This window comes from Trichomycterus rosablanca, chromosome 15, assembly GCF_030014385.1.
Source record: "Trichomycterus rosablanca isolate fTriRos1 chromosome 15, fTriRos1.hap1, whole genome shotgun sequence".
In the NCBI taxonomy this organism is placed as follows: Eukaryota; Metazoa; Chordata; class Actinopteri; order Siluriformes; family Trichomycteridae; genus Trichomycterus; species Trichomycterus rosablanca.
The window spans coordinates 4,287,501-4,309,469 of record NC_086002.1 but is presented as its reverse complement, the minus strand read 5'-3'; the positions used below and the strand labels follow the sequence as shown (position 1 = coordinate 4,309,469).

The following is a 21,969-nucleotide window of genomic DNA, read 5'->3' as shown; positions in this document are numbered from 1 at the left end:
GCTCTACTTCACATACTGAATATGTATAAAGGTACAGACAGTCCCCACTGAATTGTGTGTTGATTTAAAGTAGAGCATAGACGGCCAGTCATTTTATCTCATTATATCCATTCAGGCGTTCGGACCAAACTACAGTAATACCAGAATTATTTAAAAAGCAGTAGAACGGAGCTGACGCTGTAGTTTGGTCGTGGTTCAAATTGTACTTTACGATACAGACGACAACGGTGGGAAAGGGTTCTGCTTACTGACAACCAACTTCTGGTGCTGGTGTGAGATGTAGCCTTTAATGTGACCCTGCGTGAAACACAATTACACATGAACAGGTTAGATTAAATAGAATGGTGAGGTTCTTCTACACGTCCATTATTTGTTTATTTTAGCCACCGTGCTTCTGATTCTTATGGCCTTTTCATACAGCAATAACGTGTGGGATGAGGTATAAGCATAAACCACTGAATACTATCAGCAAGTGCGTCTTTAAGAAACCTGGAGCCACACACACACACACCCATACAGAGCCAAATATGTCTGTGTAGATGCCCGGCTGGCCGATAGCGCGGCTTAGATTCGAAGCCGGGTCACACAGGTGCTGTGTTAGCGTAACAGCGCCCTAGTTCCAAATATAACAAATAAATAGCATGTAACTATCAGACCATGCTGTACCACTAGGTAAATCCGAAAAAAAACAGGCATGTCATACATTTCTTTCTACACTCACTGTCCATTTTATCAGCTCCACTTACCATATAGAAGCACTTAGTAGTTCTACAATTACAGACTGTAGTCCATCTGTTTCTCTACATGCTTTGTTATCCCCCCTTTATGATGTTCTTTAATGGTCAGGACCACCACAGAGCAGGTATTATTTAGGTGGTGGATCATTCTCAGCACTGCAGTGACACTGACATGGTGGTGGTGTGTTAGTGTGTGTTGTGCTGGTATGAGTGGATCAGACACAGCAGCGCTGCTGGAGTTTTTAAATACCGTGTCCACTCACTGTCCACTCTGTTAGACACTCCTACCTAGTTGGTCCACCTTGTAGATGTAAAGTCAGAGACGATCGCTCATCTATTGCTGCTGTTTGAGTCGATCATCTTCTAGACCTTCATCAGTGGTCACAGGACGCTGCCCACGGGAGGTGTCTAAAAACTCCAGCAGCGCTGCTGTGTCTGATCCACTCATACCAGCACAACACACACTAACACACCACCACCATGTCCATGTCACTGCAGTGCTGAGAATGATCCACCACCTAAATAATACCTGCTCTGTGGTGGTCCTGTGAGAGTCCTGACCATTGAGGAACAGCATGAAAGGGGGGTAACAAAGCATGCAGAGAAACACATGGACTACAGTCAGTAATTGTAGACCTACAACGTGCTTCTATATGGTAAGTGGAGCTGATAAAATGGACAGTAAATGTGGAAACAAGGAGGTGGTTTTAATGGTATGGCTGATCAGTAAATGTTGCTACGTTGAATATCAGTTTGGCGACATGCATGCTCGTCTTACCATGTATATCAGATTGGCCAGGATGCACTGAACTTCATCGATGTCCACTTCCTCTACCTGCATCATCTTCAGTGCTACCAAAAAAGCATCTAAAGGGAGCTGGTGAGTCTTCAGTAAGTGATACCTAAAATGTTCGGAGACAAAGAACTCTTTAAGTCCGTGTGGAGACCGGGTTTGTATTTTAAAGAGCAAGTTTCCTCATCCTGGAACCGGCTGTCGTGCGTAGCTCTTTAAGCCCTCAGTTTAATAAAACAATAACGTTTCATGAACCCACTTGTTTCTTTTGCTGGGCTTTTAATCTCACATCTCTAAATGTTGACGCTGCAGAACGTTCTCATATAAACATAGAAACGTCTGCACGAGAGATGGTAATCTAACAGACAGATAGATCACGTTATTAATCCCAAAGGGAAAGTCAAGTATTATAGCAGCTTAAGGTGAATTAAGTAAAGATCAGAGTAAACAGTCACAAAGAAAAGTATCACAGGTGAAAAGAAGTGGTCCCCCCACCCCAATGGAACAGTTGAGTATTAAGACAACCTGTCTTATTATTGAGGAAATTCTTTTTAGTATTATTATTATTATTATATAAATCTCTCTTTCACACACACACACTCTGTATGTCTGCATGTATTTATTCAAAAAGCTACTTACACTTTCTTGAAAAGGTTCCTGTATGTGATGATCTTCAGTTTCTCGAGGATGAGGAAGATTCCACAGCGGATGAAGAAGGTCTCGTGCTTGGCCAGAGCCTCGTTTAAGCGCAAGAGGTTCCCCTCACTGTCAGAAAATGAAAAGTAAAAGATTGTGATCCCTCGATGATAAAGTGGGTTTACTCGTCAGATAGCAAATTAACGGTGTATTAGAGGAATCCACAAAGTTGACTCAGTTCATCTGGACACAGTTCATCGGGACACAAGTTTGTTGTAGAGATAGTTTGATAGTAGATTGTAGAAATAGTAGAGATAGACTGTAGAGATAGTAGAGATAGTAGAGATAGTAGAGATAGATAGTAGAGATAGACTGTACAGATAGTAGAGATAGTAGAGATAGATTGTAGAGATAGACTGTAGAGATAGTCTGTAGAGATAGTAGAGATAGATTGTAGAGATAGAAGAGATAGTAGAGATAGATAGTAGAGATAGATAGTAGAGATAGACTAGAGATAGTAGAGATAGATAGTAGAGATAGTAGAGATAGATTGTAGAAATAGTAGAGATAGAGATAGATAGTAGAGATAGTAGAGATAGATTGTAGAGATAGACTGTAGAGATAGTAGAGATAGACTGTAGAGATAGTAGAGATAGACTGTAGAGATAGTAAAGATAGTAGAGATAGATTGTAGAGATAGTAGAGATAGTAGAGATAGATTGTAGAGATAGACTAGAGATAGTAGAGATAGATAGTAGAGATAGATTGTAGAAATAGTAGAGATAGTAGAGATAGATAGTAGAGATAGTAGAGATAGATTGTAGAGATAGATAGTAGAGATAGATTGTAGAGATAGATTGTAGAGATAGTAGAGATAGATAGTAGAGATAGTAGAGATAGATTGTAGAGATAGTAGAGATAGTAGAGATAGATTGTAGAGATAGTAGAGATAGTAGAGATAGATTGTAGAGATAGTAGAGATAGTAGAGATAGATTGTAGAGATAGATTGTAGAGATAGACTGTAGAGATAGTAAAGATAGTAGAGATAGATTGTAGAGATAGTAGAGATAGATTGTAGAGATAGACTAGAGATAGTAGAGATAGATAGTAGAGATAGTAGAGATAGATTGTAGAAATAGTAGAGATAGATTGTAGAAATAGTAGAGATAGTAGAGATAGATAGTAGAGATAGTAGAGATAGATTGTAGAGATAGTAGAGATAGATTGTAGAGATAGATTGTAGAAATAGTAGAGATAGTAGAGATAGATAGTAGAGATAGATTGTAGAGATAGTAGAGATAGATAGTAGAGATAGATTATAGAAATAGTAGAGATAGATAGTAGAGATAGATTATAGAAATAGTAGAGATAGTAGAGATAGATAGTAGAGATAGTAGAGATAGATTGTAGAGATAGTAGAGATAGTAGAGATAGATAGTAGAGATAGTAGAGATAGATTGTAGAGATAGTAGAGATAGATTGTAGAGATAGATTGTAGAAATAGTAGAGATAGTAGAGATAGATAGTAGAGATAGTAGAGACAGATTGTAGAAATAGTAGAGATAGTAGAGATAGATAGTAGAGATAGATTGTAGAGATAGTAGAAATAAATTGTAGAGATAGATTATAGAAATAGTAGAGATAGTAGAGATAGATAGTAGAGATAGATTATAGAAATAGTAGAGATAGATAGTAGAGATAGATTGTAGAGATAGTAGAAATAGATTGTAGAGATAGACTGTAGAGATAGTAGAAATAGATTGTAGAGATAGACTGTAGAGATAGTAGAGATAGATTGTGGAAATAGTAGAGATAGTAGAGATAGACTGTAGAGATAGTAGAGATAGACTGTAGAGATAGTAGAGATAGACTGTAGAGATAGATTGTAGAGATAGTAGAGATGGACTGTAGAGATAGTAGAGATAGATTGTAGAGATAGTAGAGATAGATTGTAGAGATAGTAGAGATAGACTGTAGAGATAGTAGAGATAGATTGTGGAAATAGTAGAGATAGATTGTAGAGATAGTTTGTTGTAACAGGGGAACTGACCTCACTGCCTTGGTGACTTCTGCAAACTGCATGAGGTCATACTTCTTGAGCAGATGGTTTGTTGGCATGTGTCCCTGCAAACACCAAAAAAGTCAAACATCAGCGACACCCTGGCCTCAATCATCACGTCTGAGTCCCTTTAAGACAGGCAATACAGGCACCTAATGTGTCATCTTATGTGTCCGGCAAGTCGAAGTTCACTGATAGCTGGATATATGGATAGGTGGATATGTTTGATTCTGATTGCCACACCTCCGGAGCACATCATCAGCTTTCCACAGGATTAATTACAGGGATTAGGCGGCTTTTACTTGATGCTTGTTTTTAGCACAGATCGTTGCTTACCGCAGCACTTAGGCCATGACACATGGCAAAATCGCTAATCTGTGACCAAAAAGTTCACTGTCTGTGCTTCACTTTCATCTACATCCTATAAGGCAAGGCAAGGCAAGACAAGTTTATTTGTATAGCACCTTTCATACACAGTGGCAATTCAAAGTGCTTTACATAAAGAAAAAAATTAATTGAAAGCATTAAAACATTCCTGAGATCTAAAACCTCAGAAAGACTTCTTGCAAACATTTAATTACAATTAAGACAACATGAAATTCAAACAAGAGAGATAAAAAAATAAATAATTAAGGACATGAAAAATTAAAAGAAAATATTGTAAAATATAACCTACAATTTAGGGAATATGAAATTAAAACAAGAGAGATAAAAAATTAAGAACATGAAAACTAAAAGAAAATATAGTAAAATATACACTACAATTTAGAAGAGCATGAAAAACTAAAAGAAATATGGTAAAATGAGGGTAATAGCAAAAATTTCGAGCTCAATCATAGGCACAAGAAAAAATAAAAGTTTTTAACCTGGATTTAAAGATTTCTACATTTAAGGAACATCTAATATCTCCTGGCAGTCTGTTCCAGTTATATGCAGCCCAACAGCTAAATGCTGCTTCACCATGTTTAGTTTGGACTCTGGGCTCAACTAGCTGACCTGAGTCCATGGATCTAAGAGATCAATTCGTCTTTGGAAAGGTTAGTCCATAAGACTGAACTTTGAGCGCAGCGGCAAGCTATAAAACAGCGAGTGTCGAAGCGGTGAAGAGGCACATTGCATGACACTCGAGGTAAGCAGCACACAAAGCGGCACATCAGCGCCATCATGTGAACGCAGCCAAAAAAATATTCTGGTCCGAAGAGGAAAATTCCACTTCATTCCTTCCACAGAGACAAATGTATGATTGGAATGCTGTTCCGCTGCTGTAACTCGTTATACCTATTATTATCAGTGTAATACCAAGACTCTACATACTAGCAGCATCTTTACAGGCAGAAGGTAGATGAGGATGAGCCGCTTGTTCCTCTGGCAGGATCTGTGACTGTGCTGGAAGGAGAAGGACAGGTACTCTTCCGCTGAAGATACACACACAAAAGCCGGGTCAGTGTAATAATACACAACAGCACCGGTCAACACACGAGACATCAGAGTCTCTCACTGTTTGTAAACGACGATTAAAAATCTTTACTTACTAAAGCGTTTAAGTCTCTATCTCTATTTCCTCGGCTGCTCCCGTTAGGGGTCGCCGGCGGATCGTGATCCGCATTATTGATCTGGCACAGTTTGTACGCCGGATGCCCTTCCTGACACGACCCTCCCTATTTATCCGGGCTTGGGACCGGCACTACAATGCACTGGTTAATTCAGTGTCTCCAATTAGCCTGGCTGCATGTTTTTGGACTGTGGGAGGAAACCGGAGCACCCGGAGGAAACCCACGCAGACACAGGGAGAACATGCAAACTCCGCACAGAAAGGACCCGGACCGCCCCGCCTGGGGATCGAACCCAGGACCTTCTTGCTGTGAGGCGACAGTGCTACCCACTTAACCACCTATCTATCATATTAGCCCACTTACTAAAGCTTTTAAGTATTTCTTAAAAAATACTTTTTCAGCAAATTTGTATCCATGGACTGTTACCTATTTAAACTAGAGTAAAGAAATGTTTACTGTGGAAGCTGTTCTGTAGGTCACTCCAGATAAGAGCGTCTGCTTAATACTGAAAATGTAAAATGACCAGTCGAAATACAAACCCAGTTTAAAGTCACTGTCAAACATGGCTTTGCGACCCACGTAGTACTTGTAGGTGACTCTCTGTGCCATGCTGTAGTCGTCCTTCAGGTTGGAGCTGTCGATGGCGCGGATCAGAGGCTTACACAGGTGCAGCTTATTGATCTGGGTGGGGTCAGCGAACACACATGAACGTAAAATACAAGAAAAACACTTAAGAAATGTGATTTAATGCACCTTCAAGCATCGACACAGAAGCCCTTCCGAACTGCCCCACTACACTGTTGTCTTATGCTAGTCATAAAATTCCATTCGGATTTTAACGTCATGTTTTTACACACTTTGGTTACATTCATGACAGGAACGGTATTTACTGGTTACACAAGATTCATCAGGGCAAACACAGTCATAGACAATTATGTATCTCCAATTCACCTCACTTGCACGTCTATGGAATGTGGGAGGAAACCCACATGGACACGGGGAGATTTTGTTTGTTTGTTGTTTAAAACCATGTTTACACATTGGTCATTCTCATGGCAAGATAGGTATCTAGATTTTGTACAGGTTATTTATTCATGTTCTTTGTCTAGTGTCCTTTCTGTGTTTAGTTCGAGATGCGCATTATCAGTCCTGTATTTTTCAAAAGAATCATCAGTCTCTGTTTTGGTTTTGTTAAAAATTTCAACCATTGTATTTGGTATGACATGAGGAGAACATGCAAACTCCACAGAAAGGACCCGGAGTGCTCCACCTGGGAATCGAACCCATGACCTTCTTGCTGTGAGGCTCAGGTTTGTATCAGTTATGTGGTAGGTGTTTGGCAGTGCACAGGACAGAGGTGGCTCAGCGGTTAAGGTACTGGACTAGGAATCAGAAGGCTGCTGGATCAAGCTCCACCACTGCCAAGATGCCACTGTTGGGCCCCTGAGCAACACAAAACTGCTCGAATTCTATGTAAATGCTACCTGAACCTAGCTAATACATGATTACTTTACATTACTAGCAAATATGTCAAGGGTAACAGCAACCATCTCCGGCAAACTTCCTCAAACTGTCTATTCTGTCACGGCCCTATATAACACATTTGGCTACTCTGACTTCGTTCTTACCTTAAAATAGATCTTGAACAGCTGATTGACGAGAAACAACATCCCCCATTTCTTGGAGTCATCGATGCCAGCGCGGCTGTAATCAAAAGATCAGAGATCAAAAGATGGCACAGGTCGCTCACCGCGCTAACATACTGACCGTTTATTGTGCACATTCACAATATTTATACTTACTTGTCACTGGCACAAACTCGAAAGCAGCTCATCAGCTGCTCTGCTGCTTTTTCCAACATGTCTCCTACCTTCCCCTTAGACTTCTTCTGCAGCTGCTGATCCGCCTGCACACACACAAAAAAACTGCCTTTTAGAGACATGCATTACAATAAAGGAAAAAACTTGCTAGAGCTTGTTGAAAATTATTGACAAATAAGAAACTAATATCTTATATATTGAAGAAAAAAGGCTGTGGCACTGCATAATGTGGTCTGGTGCACCCTGTTTGCACCGGTCATCTCAATTCTTGATTAGATGTGTCTAGATTCCACTGGTTACTATTGAATTGCTTGGACAAGGCCAGGCTTTTAAGGAGGATTGCTCTTACTGAACTAATAATCAGAAGGTTTAGACATAACAGTGATGACCCATCACTGCCAGGTTGCCACAGTTGGACCCTTGAGCAAATATAATAAAAATAAAATAAAATAAAATGCAAATGCAATCTCAACTTAACTCAACTAATTAACTTACATTATTGGCAAATATCCGCAGGTCAAGGGTAACAGCAAACATCACTGGCAGAGCCCTGAACAAACAAAATAAAAGTATAAAACATATAAAACCACGTTTAAACATAGATCAGTGTTTAAACACTTCCAAATACTAATGAAATCTTACCAGTTCTCTTCTTTGTGAGCTTGGAACGCTCTCAGGAATGATGTACAAGATTAAGGCAAAAAATAAAGATGAATGCTCAGACTTAGTCTGGTGAAAACTAGACGGAGCGGCATGATTAAACCTTTATTACCATTATTATTTTAATAACGAGTTTGATGTCTATACACTTAGTTTGTTCAATTTAAGGACTCTGATCAGGGTCATCTAAAATCTAGAGCATATCCTGGAAACACTGGGCACTTTAGAGCAGCCAATCCACCAACTGGCGCCCATCAGCCTTTTTATCCTGGTCAGGGTCGCAGCAAATGTAGTTGCACCGGGAAACAGGGTGGCAATCCATCGCAGGGCTCCGGCTACCTTCCCCTCAGACAGAGCCAATCAGACAAAGCAATGCTGAGATTCAAACCCAGATCTCAGCAGTAGTGGGCTAGAGTAACAGACCGCTGTGCCACCCGAGCACCAGAGCAATAAATGATTATAGAAAATCTGTAACGCTGTTAAACATGAGTGTACGTTTAATGAATGAAGGAATTGTGCATGTCTACTAGAAAGTTCTAAAAAGGATATTGCACCACCACTGTCTGGCATTTGTATGCATCCACAAAGTCGTGGTTAGCCACGGCGTACGTGCATCTGCAAAAGAGAAAGGTCACAGAGAAATTGAAATAGGATTTATGTCACTGTACTAAATACAAGACCCGGCAAATTATGGGCAGAAATATCACCTGATCAGCGTACCTTAGGTGAGCAGCAACCATCTCATCATAAGGAGGTTCCAGCAGCTGCTGACACTTATCCTCCGGACTGGCAAGCTGTCAGCACAAAGCAAAAATGAGTAGCGCACATTTTACACAAATGAGAATAGAGTTCATTTTAATTTTTTTAGCCAAGATCTTCCTTTTGTTGACTAAACTGAGACTCTAGAAACAACAAATCAAAATCTTACTAACATTCAGTCCCTGAGTCCCATTTCTAAAAGGAAATGTCTGAGAAAATTCCACACCGGAATGAATTCCCCACCTGCAGACGTGGATTAGCTACATGTGGGTGCTTGAATGACATCAGCTCCCCGCAGAAGATGCCGTCCTTGGAATCAATGGCCTCCAGAACCTAACGAAAAGCACAATGTTACATTTTGCCTCTCTACAGCACCAGGGATTTCATAATGCACACTATAGAAACAGTCTAATCACCTAGTTAATGTGGTATCAACATGCTTTGGGCCCTCCAAAGCATATAGTCAACAAATCATTCTATAGTTCATGCAAATATACTCACCTGCTGAAGGTACTGATTGATTGTGATGTGAGCCATTGTGATCTCCGAGAGTGGATCTGGAAACACCAACACACACATGGTTTTAGAGGATGTTGCCGAACACTCTCTGCCTTACATCAAGAAGGTCATGGGTTAAGTTTCCAGTTTTACACTTTGGTTACATTCATGACAGGAACGGTAGTTACTCATTACACAAGATTCATCAGTTCACAAGGTTACATCGAACACAGTCATGGACAATTTTGTATCTCCAATTTACCGCACTTGCACGTCTTTGGACTGTGGGAGGAAACCGGAGCACCCGGAGTAAACCCACGCGGACACGGGAAGACCATACAAACTCCACACAGACAGGACCCGGACCGACCCACCTGGGGATCGAACCTGGGGATCGAACCCAGGACCTTCTCCCAAAACGTGTAAGTTAGGGGATTTAGAGATAGAAAATTGACCGTGACAGTGTCTGACAATGAACTTTAATTGATTAATCGTGTGTAACCTGTAACTAACTACCCATCCTGTCATGAATGTGTGTATGTGAATGTGAACTAAAGTGTAAAACATAAAGTTAAGATCCTAATAAACAAATCATTAAAGTCCATGACAGGCTAAATCAGTGACATAGTTTGGATTTTAAGATGCTGATGATTTGAATTTAGAGATTTATAATGAAAAACATTTAAGAAAAAAGCAAAATGGAAACATTTTCACTAATTGTATTAAACTTTTGTGCCTCGTCATATGTTTTGATATTAATACTGTATATTAAATATTTTTTTAATGATGAGTTGGGTGGCACCATGGCTCGGTGGGTAGCACTGTCGCCTCAAAGCAAGAAGGTCCCGGATTCGATCCCCAGGTGGGGCGGTCCGGGTCCTTTCTGTGTGGAGTTTGCATGTTCTCCCCGTGTCTGCGTGGGTTTCCTCCGGGTGCTCCGGTTTCCTCCCACAGTCCAAAGACGTGCAAGTGAGGTGAATTGGAGATACTAAATTGTCCACGACTGTGTTTAACATTAAAAATACTTGTGTAGTGATGAATCTACCGTCTCTGTCATGAATGTAACCAAAGTGTAAAACATGACCTTAAAATCCTAATAAATAAATAAATAAATAATGAGTTACTGCTTCGTATCGCCCATCCCTAACATCCAGCCACAGTGTTCACAACAGACCGGGCTTTCTTCCTTCGTTTTTGAAAAGAATTAAACTATTTAATTAAGAAATCAATATCTATATAACCCAATGTGTATGATATACAGAACATGTTACATTACACAGTCAGCATAAATCACTAAAAGGCTAAAATAACATAAACAACTTGCTAATGTTAATTAATTAATCTTTTAATGTGGCTGTTATAATTGCATTATTAAGCAGTTTCAAAATACATCACGTTGCTAAACCTGCTAAAACAGACTACACACAGTAGCTGTTAGCCTTTTTGCTAACTGCTCGTTCTCCCTTTTAATGTAACTTTAAAATAAAATGTATTGTTAACTTTATCCACACTGCTTAGTTTCTAATGTGTGTTAATAATAAACGAGCGAATGGTTTAAAATAAATACCTCACATCACCGTCTGAAAGGCAACACTTTTAACGCACTCTACACTCGCCAAATACATTGGCTGTGTTACAAATACCACACTGACAACTAAATAGTGTGTAAAACTAGGGACCTTTTGTGTGTTTATTGGGACGCTTCCATTCTGTGTACACGTGCGCATGCGCGTTCAGAATAATGCAAATTCGCGACTTTCCTGACCAGTAGTTTGTTGTTTTATTGATTTTAATTAAGATATAAAAGTTTTTATTTCTATACAGAACACGTTCTACTTATTTTCTGAATGTAACATTTTGAAGAAAAACATGTGCCATAATCTTTTCCTCTATTTTTCAGTTTTGCATATAAACAGTAGTTTTTGCGTTAAATGTGTGTAACTGGTTTCCCTTTTGGATAATGGCAGACTTATGTAGGCCTATCATTCTTTCCTTCAACAATATTAACTATATTCTGAAGATCTGCAACATAAAATCCTATTTAATTATGTTACGACCTTCCAAATGTAAACTGGGTCAATACCATTTGTGGCTTAATTAAAAAGGTAATAAATTAACACCTATCAAACCCCCATTATTACCTGACCTGTGAGAGGGAATGTGTGATTAAATTTCAGGATAATAATTAATAATTATAATAACAACCAATTTATCAATTAATGCCTAAAACATGTTCAAAAAAGTTGGACCATTAAAGTCTGGGAAGTTTGTGAAATAATCAAAAACAGCTGTTTTGTTTATTGGGATTTTAACATCATGTTTTACACTTTGGTTACATTCATGACAGGAACGGTAGTTACTCATTACACAAGATTCTTTAGTTCACAAGGTTATATCAAACACAGTCCTGGACAATTCTGTATCTCCAATTCACCTCACTTGCACGTCATTGGAGGAAACCCACGCAGACATGGGGAGAACATGCAAACTCCACACAGAAAGGACCCGGACCGCCTCATCTGGGGATCGAACCCAGGATCTTCTTGCTGTGAGGCGACAGTGCTAACACAATCTTTGAAAATATAAAGGGAAATAAATAAGCAAAGCAGTTGTTTCCCTTTGCATAAAAAACTGCATGGGCAAATGTGCAACCAGTTTAGGAACATCATTTGTAAATGCACGAGTGCAAGGAATTTAGGGATTTCATGATCTACAGTCCATAACATTATTAAAAGATTCAATCCAGAGAAATCTCAGTGCATGATGGTAAAAGTCAAAAACTGAACATCGACTGCGCATATTCTATGATTTCTTAGATGCCACTGCAGTAAAACTGACATGGGATCGGGATACTTCAGAGAAGTATTATTACCCACAACATTATTAGTATTAAAATCAGTATAAGAATCAGATCAATTATTTTCTTCTCTATCCATGGTGCTGAAAATATTGCTTTTTGAGGGTTTTTTGGTAAAAGAGCACACTATAAAACGCACAAACAATGTCTTTACTACTGTGTGGAATAATTTTATTATTTCATTGTTAAAATTGTTGCATTGTTTTTAGTCTTAATGACCATAATCACACAAACGAAGCAAAATAAGGACATTTCCCGTCATGCTCTATACCAAAGGAAAGAAACGAGCCATTTTTGATACTGTGGTTGTGTTCCAAACTGCACAGAATCCCACTACATAGTCGGTCTAACTAGTCCTGCAGTAGCGTTGTGGCTACCATACTAGGTAGGGCTTAATGTGCCATTTGGGACGCGGCCGGTGTTTGCAGAAAACCAGCCATTAACTATGAGCACTGTGTACATTTCAATCACGAATGTGCCGGGTTGTTGTAAAATATTAGCTTTAAATGATACTTGACGTTAAAGTCGTTTATAAAGGAGTCACCGAAGGACTGTTTGGAATGCTTTGTTTAGTTGATAGTGTTGTTTTTTTATAGTTAGCAGGACAGCTAGCTGACGTGCTAACTCAGCTAGCTGGCTAACTTGAGCACTAGTTCCTGTACAGGCTCAACTTTGTCAGACAGCTAACACAGTTATTAGCAAATAGTAACAGCGCTCCAGACAGTCCATAACATATTAAATAGTTTTGTCGTATAGTTTACTGTCGTCTTGAGCCAGAAACCCGTAAAAAGCGAGTCTAGTGGAACTAATTCACATTTTATTATCTGAAAAAACGGAAGGAACACAGACGGGTCGCTAGCCGCTGGCTAACAAAAACAAAATCAGCAGGCTCGAAGCTGGACATGATGGCTGATGAAAACAAACTGAGCAAGAGCTCAAACTTCTCTGCTTTTGCAGAAAACAGTAACGGCTTGACAAAAGCCCCGAATTCAGTGACTTCAAAAAGTGGTGCATCAAAAAAACTGGTAATCAAGAATTTCAAAGGTAAGGAAATGAAACCGGTTATATAAGCTGAGAACAGCCCAGTAACAGTAACCCGTACAAAACAGTTGTGTAATCTTACCTTAGTGCTTTTATATAAGATAAATAAAATAGGATTAAAAACACAACTACTTACTTATGCACAGGTTACCTAAAAAACCACAAACGAGGATTTGTTTGGTTTGATTGTCATTGTGTGCATTGTTGCTGTGTTGTTTTTGTTATGTATTACACGTGTTGACAGCATTAATTATGTTTGTGTATTAATATTAATAACAATTAAAGTACTCCCACTTACTTTTGGACTGGGCGGTGGCCAAGTGGGTAGCACTGTCGCCTCATAGCAAGAAGGTCATGGGTTCGATCCCCAGATAGGGTCCAGGTCCTTTCTGTGTGGAGTTTGCGTGGGTTTCCTCCGGGTGCTCCGGTTTCCTCCCACAAGCTAGGTGAATTGGAGACACTGAATTGTCCAAGACTGTGTTTGATATAAACTTGTGAGCTGATGAATCTTGTGTAATGAGTAACTACCGTTCCTGTCATGAATGTAACCAAAGTGTAAAACATGACGTTAAAATCCTAATAAACAAACAAGACTGATGCTTAGAAGCCAGAGTGTCAAAATACTCACATCAACATAATTAAAGCCGTTAACACAATACTTGCATATTACTGTATGTTAGATGTCTTCCCTGTTATTATTTTTATTATACATAATGAAACTAATTACTTAAAACTTCGGGTCCTTTCTGTGTGGTGTTTGCATGTTCTCCCCGTGGCCATGTGGGTTTCCTCCGGGAGCTCCGGTTTCCTCCCACAGTCCAAAGACATGCAAGTGAGGGGAATTAAAGACACTAAATTGTCCATGACTGTGTTTGACATTAAACTTGAACTGATGAATCTTGTGTAATGAGTAACTACCGTTCCTATCATGAATGTAACCAAAGTGTAAAACATGACGTTAAAATCCTAATAAATAAATAAATGAATAAATAAATAAATAACTTAATGCTAAACCAGTTAATGCTATCACAAAAAAATCTATTTTTCTATTATATTCACATTTTTAGGATTTTAAGGTCATGTTTCACACCTTGATTACATTCATGATAGGAACGGTAGTTACACAAGATTCTTCAGTTCACAAGTTTAATATCAAACACAGTCATGGACCATTTAGTGTCTTCAATTCACCTCACTTGCACGTCTTTGGACTGTGGGAGGAAACCCATGCAGACACGGGGAGAACATGCAAACTCCACACAGAAAGGATCTGGACCGCCCCACCTGGGGATCGAACCCAGGACCTTCTACTACCCACTTAGCCACTGTGCCCCCCTTATAATCTAGTAAAAAAAAATAAAAATAAATAAATAAATAAATAAAGCATTTTTATGCTTAAGAATTATAACTGCACCATAGCTAATATTTTTATCACCATATAATGAGAGAAATATATTTGTGTTATATTATTTTCTTATATTGTTTATAATGTCTGTTCCAGTGCTTTCCAATTTGTGTATCTGGCAATTGTGTTATGATACATACGACTCTGTTTGCATTAAAGTACTTGTCCTGTGTTGTCCTGATACAGACAGACCCAAGCTGACAGAAACCTACACAGAGGACACGTGGCTGAAGTTGCGCGATGCTGTCGGTGCTATACAGAACAGTACTTCAATCAAATACAACCTGGAGGAGCTCTATCAGGTTGGGTAACTATGTATCTCCAAGATAAACTATTTAAAAGAAATGAATGTACAGGTATAAACAATTAGTCCTGGATTAAATTCATAAAGCCTTGACTAACTGAATGTTAAAAACCTTAAACAATGAAGTTTTTTTGAATTGTATTTAAAAATGACCATTTTAGTAAATAAAGTCCTCGTTAATATAGTGGACAGTATCGCCTCCTGTCATGCGGAAGACCGGGGTTCGATTCCCTGCCGGCGAGACGGGATTGTTTTATCTAGGGACAGTGGTAGCCTAATGGGTAAAGCTTTGGGCTATCAACTGAAAGGTTGAGAGTTAAAATCCCAGCTCCTGGTCCTTGAGCAAGGCCCTTAACCCTGTCTGCTCCAGGGGCGCTGTACAATGGCTGACCCTGCGCTCTGACCCCAGCTTTCAAACAAGCTGGAATATGTGAAAAAAGAATTTTGTTCTACTGTACGTCTGTATATGTATATATGACAAATAAAGCCGTTCTATTCTATAAAATGAGCTCGCTAAGCCCATATGCTCCATTTATTTTTGCATTTGAAACAGACTTCTCAATCTGTTGATGACTCTTTACCCCAATATGTTTCCCACTGCTTTATCTGGTCTGGGTCACAATGGGTTATGGACAGGTTGGCAATCCATCTTGACCTCTCCCCTTTCTTGCATTGTTAACATAACATTCTCTCTGGCACTCTGGTGACTTCTGCTGCTTGGTGACGCCTGCAAACACGGCTTTAGTCAGACACACGGTCCAGATACCTGTGAAGCTGCCTGTTACTTCTATTGACTCTAGCCAGGGGCGGGTTCATAAAGAGAGTCCTGACACATACAGTGGGTTCCACTATGTGTTCTGTTTCTTTATCACTTGTGTCATTCTGAACAAACACCAGGAGTCACTGCTGCAGCATTGAAAGGATTCGTTCTAGCTTTTCCTCCATGAGACGTGGCCGTTTGTGTTTGGAGAGTGCCAGGCTTATAGTTAATGGCCCTTTGTTGTAGTGTTTTATCATGTTAAACTGGTGTGTTACTCTCACAACCCCATTTTGTAATCAGTCAGTGACCAAATGTAAGTAATATTTGATTAGACTGGATACATCCTGAATGTATTACTGTCGGTTGTGTTGAATCAAAGCATCAATTAATAAAAGAACCCTTCCAGAAATGCAAAGTAGGCTTAAAGTAGGCTTTTAACATGCAGAGCACTGTGGTACAATCAGAAGATCTGAGCCTTTCAGCACTGTTGACTTAACAAAGATTAGCTGAGTTTGAACCTAAACATTGCTTCCTCATGTTTAGCACTGATGTGACGTTTCCATGCCTGCTATAAAGTTGTGTTTGCTGAAATGAGTTATAGCATTACCTGCTGTGCCCATATGCTCAGTGTCCGTGGGTGCCAGCTGGAACCAGTGTGGCTCAGATCTTATGTCCTTTCTAATCTAGTAAGCTAACAGAACGTTCCAGAGCCGGCACACTGTGCTACACTGGGTTTACATGTACAGGAAGGGTTCAGCTAGTCAAACTGTCATAATGTATAACACAAACATAATACTCGTCTTGCCATAAAATGACACATACGTGTTAAACATGACATAAAATTCCAAATAAATAATTACATTTTGTGTTTCTCTCATTTCAGGCAGTGGAGAATCTTTGCTCCTACAAAGTTTCTCCCATGTTATACAAGCAACTCCGGCAAGTTTGTGAAGATCATGTACGGGCACAAATCCAACTCTTTAGAGAATATCCTTTATCTGTGGGTTAATGCATGGATGGATGATGGTATGAATAAAAGCATGAGGTGAAGTGGCAGTGCAGAGCAGCGACTTCAGACTCGACTCGGACTCGTTTCAAATGACTCAGACAAATGAGTTGTGGACAACAAAAGTCAGCAACATTAGTTACATGTGACAATTATAAATATATATATATATGATCCGACATTATTCTGATCGTGTCATTTTCTGCTCTCTAATAATAATAACGCTCCGGCCGTCTTAACCCGCAACGCACGCAATGTGTAAATGTTCCAGCCAGCTCCCGGCGTAGTGATGAAGCGTCTCACTTAAAATGGTGGAATACCCTACGTAGTGCACTTCACAGTAACAGATAATGTAAATGAAACGCTCCTACAGAATTGGCGCTAAGGATTTTAAGAACCGCTTTCTGAACCAATCAGACCTTCTGATTGTAACTGTTAGTAAGAAATGCTGTTATTTGCATGTATTTAGTTTGTAAATTTGCAATGAAAACAAAACGTCAGTTTAAACTTTTAACTGGTACTCAGGAAAGTAAAGGCACGAAGTAAAACGGCAAAATACACTCGCTAATCTGTTGTTTTTTATCTGAACTTACAGATTATTTGTTTATTTCTATGCTACATTTCCAATATATGTTTTGTGTAGATTATATTGACTCGTGTCTTGACTCGGACTCTAGCCTAAAGACTCGTGTCTTGACTCGGACTCTAGCCTAAAGACTCGTGTCTTGACTCGGACTCTAGCCTAAAGACTCGTGTCTTGACTCGGACTCTAGTCTAAAGACTCGTGTCTTGACTCGGACTCTAGCCTAAAGACTCGTGACTTGACTCGGACTCTAGTCTAAAGACTCGTGTCTTGACTCGGACTCTAGTCTAAAGACTCGTGTCTTGACTCGGACTCTAGCCTAAAGACTCGTGACTTGACTCGGACTCTAGCCTAAAGACTCGTGTCTTGACTCGGACTCTAGCCTAAAGACTCGTGACTGGACTCGGACTCGTATTTTGTGACTTGTGAACATCTCTGGTGCATAGTGATATGAGTTTTACTCTGTGAGCCTGTACTGTTAGTGCCTCAGTACACAATGTCCCAGCACACTGAAGAGCTTTTGTACAGCGTAATTGCTGTTGGTAGAAACGATCTTCTTACATCCGACCTGAATGAGTCTATTGCAGAAGGTGCTTCGCTGACTGACCCGTAGGTCTCAGAGGGGGTGTGATGTGTTGTCCAGAATAGCAGGGTGTTTGCCAATGTGTCCCCACCACCTGACAACCATCCATAGAGCCGCCCGAGACCGAGCGATCAGGTTGTGTCACCACTTCTGATGCTGCAATAACACAGCACTTGCAGAACCAGACTGGTGGAAGATCGCCAACATATTGCTGCACACGTAAAGGATCTGAGCTTCTTCAGAAGAAGAGAGTCTGCTCACCCTAACTTCTGTACACAGCCTCAGTATTGGCCTTCCAACCTCTTTGTGTGTGTGTTGTGTGTGTGTTTTAATCTGTGATATTCGTGTAGCTGATAATTTCCACCACGTTGCTTCTGGTCCTCACCATAATCCACGTTTACTTTCTCATTCCAAAACGTGCTCTTCCAGCTGGGGGCGCTATTGTACAGTTTCTTTTTACACCAAACTACAGTGATGATGCACAAGCTACATTGAGCAGGTTGTATTTGTGCAGCTAAAACCCTTAACCAGCTCATACAGACTCTCTGGACAGCCTGTCGTTCCTAAAGAGAATGAACAGATGCTGGCAGGATCACTGCAGACAAACGGTAAGAAACACACAAAGCATCTCTGTTGTAGCTCTGTAAGGAGGAAAATGAAAAAATGTGAAGGGAAAAAAGAGCTAATTGTCAAATAATTGAACGTCTAAACGTCAAAATAATTATTAAGTGAACAAGTATGAACAAAAATTGGAAATCTATTTAAAAACATAAACAAACGTATTTTGAAAACAAAATTGATAAGGGGTAGAAGTACTTAAAAACTACATTAAGCCTGAATATATGATCTTTTTTTGAGTGCTTTGGCTAGTGGTTTGCTCACCTCTGTGCATTCACGGTTGATTGGAAAACCTAGGATTACTCTGTATATTAATGTATATACACACACACACACACACACACACATTAATAAATCACAGGCAGCACAGCAGCAGTTGAAGTACTGGACTAGTTTTCAGAAGGCTGCTGGTTCAAGCCCCACATCTACTAGGTTGCCATTGTTGGGCCCTGATTGGAAAACCCAAGATTAGTGTGTATATACACTGATGAGGCATAACATTATGACCACCTTCTATGCAGCCCCATACACACCAAACTGTGATGCACTGTGTATCAGAACCAGTATTAACTTCTTCAGCAGTTTGAGCTACAGTAGCTCGTCTGTTGGATCGGACCACACGTGCATCAATGAGCCTCGGCCGCCCATGACCCTGTCGCCGGTTTACCACTGTTCCTTCCTTGGACCACTTTCGATAGATACTGACCACTGCAGACCGGGAACACCCCACAAGAGTTGCAGTTTTGGAGATGCTCTGACCCAGTCGTCTAGCCGTCACAATTTGGCCCTTGTTAAACTCGCTAAATCCTCACGCTCGTCCATTTTTCCTGCTTCTAACATCAACTTTGAGGATAAAATGTTCACTCGCTGCCTAATATATCCCCCCACTAACAGGTGCCGTGATGAAGAGATAATCAGTGTTATTCACTTCACCTGTCAGTGCTCATAATGTTATGCCCACCTCGGCTGTAACCTGTCATGGACTCGGTCCCAAAAACTTTAGTTGATTAATTATTCAAAGAGTGAGCTTGTAACTGACTTGACCTGTTTTTTGTTGACTTGGGGAGGTTTTATTAACAAAATAGACAGCTTACAGGGTTAACTACACTTCTTCATTGGACAGTTGAAATACTGTTTTTATATTTGTATTGCACAGTGCTGTTTTATGACGTGTCTCTTTTTGCAGATTATGATCCGTAGCATATTTCTCTTTCTGGATCGTACATATGTCCTACAGAACTCCCTGCTTCCCTCTATCTGGTGAGTAACTCTTAACTCGAAGCCCCGTTTACATTTCGTCTTATTACCGCAGTTATAACTTGGCCTGTTTTGCTGTAGGGACACGGGATTGGAACTGTTTCGGACACACATCGTGAGCGACAGTGCGGTCCAGAGTCGTACGGTAGAGGGGATTCTGGAGCAGATTGAAAAAGAAAGAAATGGCGAGACTGTGGACCGTAGTCTCCTGCGCAGCTTACTGGGCATGCTGTCAGATTTACAGGTGATTATTGAGGGTTCGTCAGTGACTTCAGTTTCATTTTTTAAATGCAGCAGTGGACCAGTGATAAAAATGTGACTTTTGTTCTAATTTCTTGTTATTAAGGTGTATAAGGAATCACTTGAGCACAGGTTCCTAATGGAGACGGATCGATTGTATGCAGCAGAGGGTCAAAGACTGATGCTGGAGAGAGACGTAAGCACAGTACTACTGTAGGTGATTCATGAATGTTGTGATATCTGTGGCTTAAGGATCTGAACCTGGTTATTTGTGTGTGTGTGTGTGTGTGTGTGTGTGTGTTGTGCTCAGGTGCCTGAATACCTGCATCATGTAGCGAAGCGACTAGAGGAGGAGAACGATCGTGTCATCAGCTACCTGGATCAGAGCACTCAGTAAGTTCTCATGGCGTATTTACTCTAAATGAATTGAGAATGAACGTGTGAAACAAGACTGACACGTTTTTGGTTGCACCAAAACTAAAAACTCCTCAAGCTGCTGCAGAGAGAGGTGGCGCAGCAAAATAATCCGCTAGCACACCAGTGCTGGGATTCTGAGCTCCCAGGTTGGCCGGGTGGGCATAATTGGCCACTAAATTCTGCTAGGTGGGAAAAGATCGGGCTAAAAAGTCGGTGGTGTGTTCAACGTTGTCTAAGGACTCCGATTAGCAGCCAGAGGCGTCAGAACAGGAAGTTGAGGAGCCCGGAGATCAGGGCATGGCCCTCCGTGGACAAATCCACAGAAAGTGTGGGCGAATAAGAGGGGTTAGAGCTGCGCACGTGTCGGAGGGAGCATAAATGCATGAATAGAATAGCAAACAAGCAACAGAGCACAGATGACACACTGAGCAGTTGATCTAGCAGAATAAAAGTGTGTGAGCGCTGAACCGTGACCTACAGGATTCTGAGCTCGTTCATTATTAAGCTGATGTGAAGCCTGCACTAGAGCATCACGTCCCATTAAAGCAGCATTTTACAGACAGACAGGAGGGCGGCACGGTAGCTCGGTGGGTAGCACTGTCGCCTCACAGCGCGAAGGTCCTGGGGTCGATTCATAGGTGGGACGGTCCGGGTCCTTTCTGTGTGGAGTTTGCATGTTCTCTCCGTGTCCGCGTGGGTTTCCTCCGGGTGCTCCGGTTTCCTCCAGCAGTCCAAACATGAATCCTAATAAATAAATATATACAGACACACATTGGCACACATTGACACACACACATTATTTTATTGTACAGCTCCTTGTGCTCATACACACAGTTATCTACTGACCACCTTTGTTAACAGGTTCACACGATATAAGTCACTTATCACAGGCATCAAGTTCTAAAGTTACTGATTCTTGTTTATTGCAGGAAGCCGCTGATCTCTGTTGTAGAGAAGCAACTTCTCGGAGAACATTTGACAGCCATTTTGCATAAAGGTATGTCAGCGGAAACAGACCAGCATGTATACTACCAGCCTAATGCATGGGTGTCCAAACCTTCTCTTCATTCATTCATTCATTCATTTCATTTTCACGTTTTTAGCACCACTTTATCCTGGTCAGTGTCGCGGTGTGTCTGGGTTTCTCAATCACCTCCCCACCCCCAGTCATGGATTTTATATTATGTTACTATTGTACGTTACTGCCTCGTTCACTATTTGACCAAGTTCTTATTAAATAAAGCAAAAGACGTGTTAATACGAAGCTCTACGATGTGTTTTGTATTTTAACGGGACTATATGAGCTTGTCGGTTATCAATTAACCATCGACTATTGAAAGTCAGTTAGTGGTAAAAACTAATTGGCAGAATTTGTATCTTTA

General features: G+C 40.4%; 2 protein-coding genes across 2 annotated transcripts in view; one reads left to right on the top strand and one right to left on the bottom strand.

The window, feature by feature from the left end:
* Positions 1-127: 127 nt before the first annotated feature.
* pcid2 (PCI domain containing 2) lies at positions 128-11,160 on the bottom strand. The gene is made up of 15 exons (XM_063009316.1): positions 11,084-11,160; positions 9,520-9,575; positions 9,262-9,351; positions 8,980-9,053; positions 8,809-8,874; positions 8,242-8,283; positions 8,095-8,149; positions 7,582-7,685; positions 7,408-7,483; positions 6,319-6,460; positions 5,541-5,641; positions 4,218-4,291; positions 2,170-2,295; positions 1,516-1,639; positions 128-297 (listed from the first exon to the last, which is right to left on the bottom strand). The coding sequence occupies exons 2-15, from the start codon at positions 9,553-9,555 to the stop codon at positions 208-210; spliced, it is 1,200 nt and encodes a 399-aa protein (XP_062865386.1). The 5' UTR covers positions 9,556-9,575; positions 11,084-11,160; the 3' UTR covers positions 128-207.
* Positions 11,161-12,904: 1,744 nt separating this feature from the next.
* The window catches only part of cul4a (cullin 4A), a 19,094-nt gene continuing 10,029 nt past the window's right edge, over positions 12,905-21,969 (top strand). The window contains exons 1-9 of the mRNA XM_063009626.1: positions 12,905-13,417; positions 15,006-15,121; positions 16,767-16,871; positions 18,595-18,663; positions 19,860-19,933; positions 20,012-20,174; positions 20,277-20,366; positions 20,481-20,563; positions 21,517-21,584. Coding sequence (XP_062865696.1) covers positions 13,276-13,417; positions 15,006-15,121; positions 16,767-16,871; positions 18,595-18,663; positions 19,860-19,933; positions 20,012-20,174; positions 20,277-20,366; positions 20,481-20,563; positions 21,517-21,584 — 910 coding nt within the window. The 5' untranslated portion in view covers positions 12,905-13,275. The remainder of the gene's footprint in view (positions 13,418-15,005; positions 15,122-16,766; positions 16,872-18,594; positions 18,664-19,859; positions 19,934-20,011; positions 20,175-20,276; positions 20,367-20,480; positions 20,564-21,516; positions 21,585-21,969) is intronic.

What these genes read in the sequence shown, in the direction of transcription:
- pcid2 (XM_063009316.1), bottom strand. Translation starts at nt 9,555, where the DNA reads ATGGCTCACATCACAATCAATCAGTACCTTCAGCAG. An exon ending in TGCGGATATTTGCCAATAAT is followed by an intron (nt 7,686 to 8,094) that starts GTAAGTTAATTA and finishes GTGTGTGTGCAG; the next exon opens with GCGGATCAGCAGCTGCAGAA. An exon ending in AGGAACCTTTTCAAGAAAGT is followed by an intron (nt 1,640 to 2,169) that starts GTAAGTAGCTTT and finishes CGAACATTTTAG; the next exon opens with GTATCACTTACTGAAGACTC.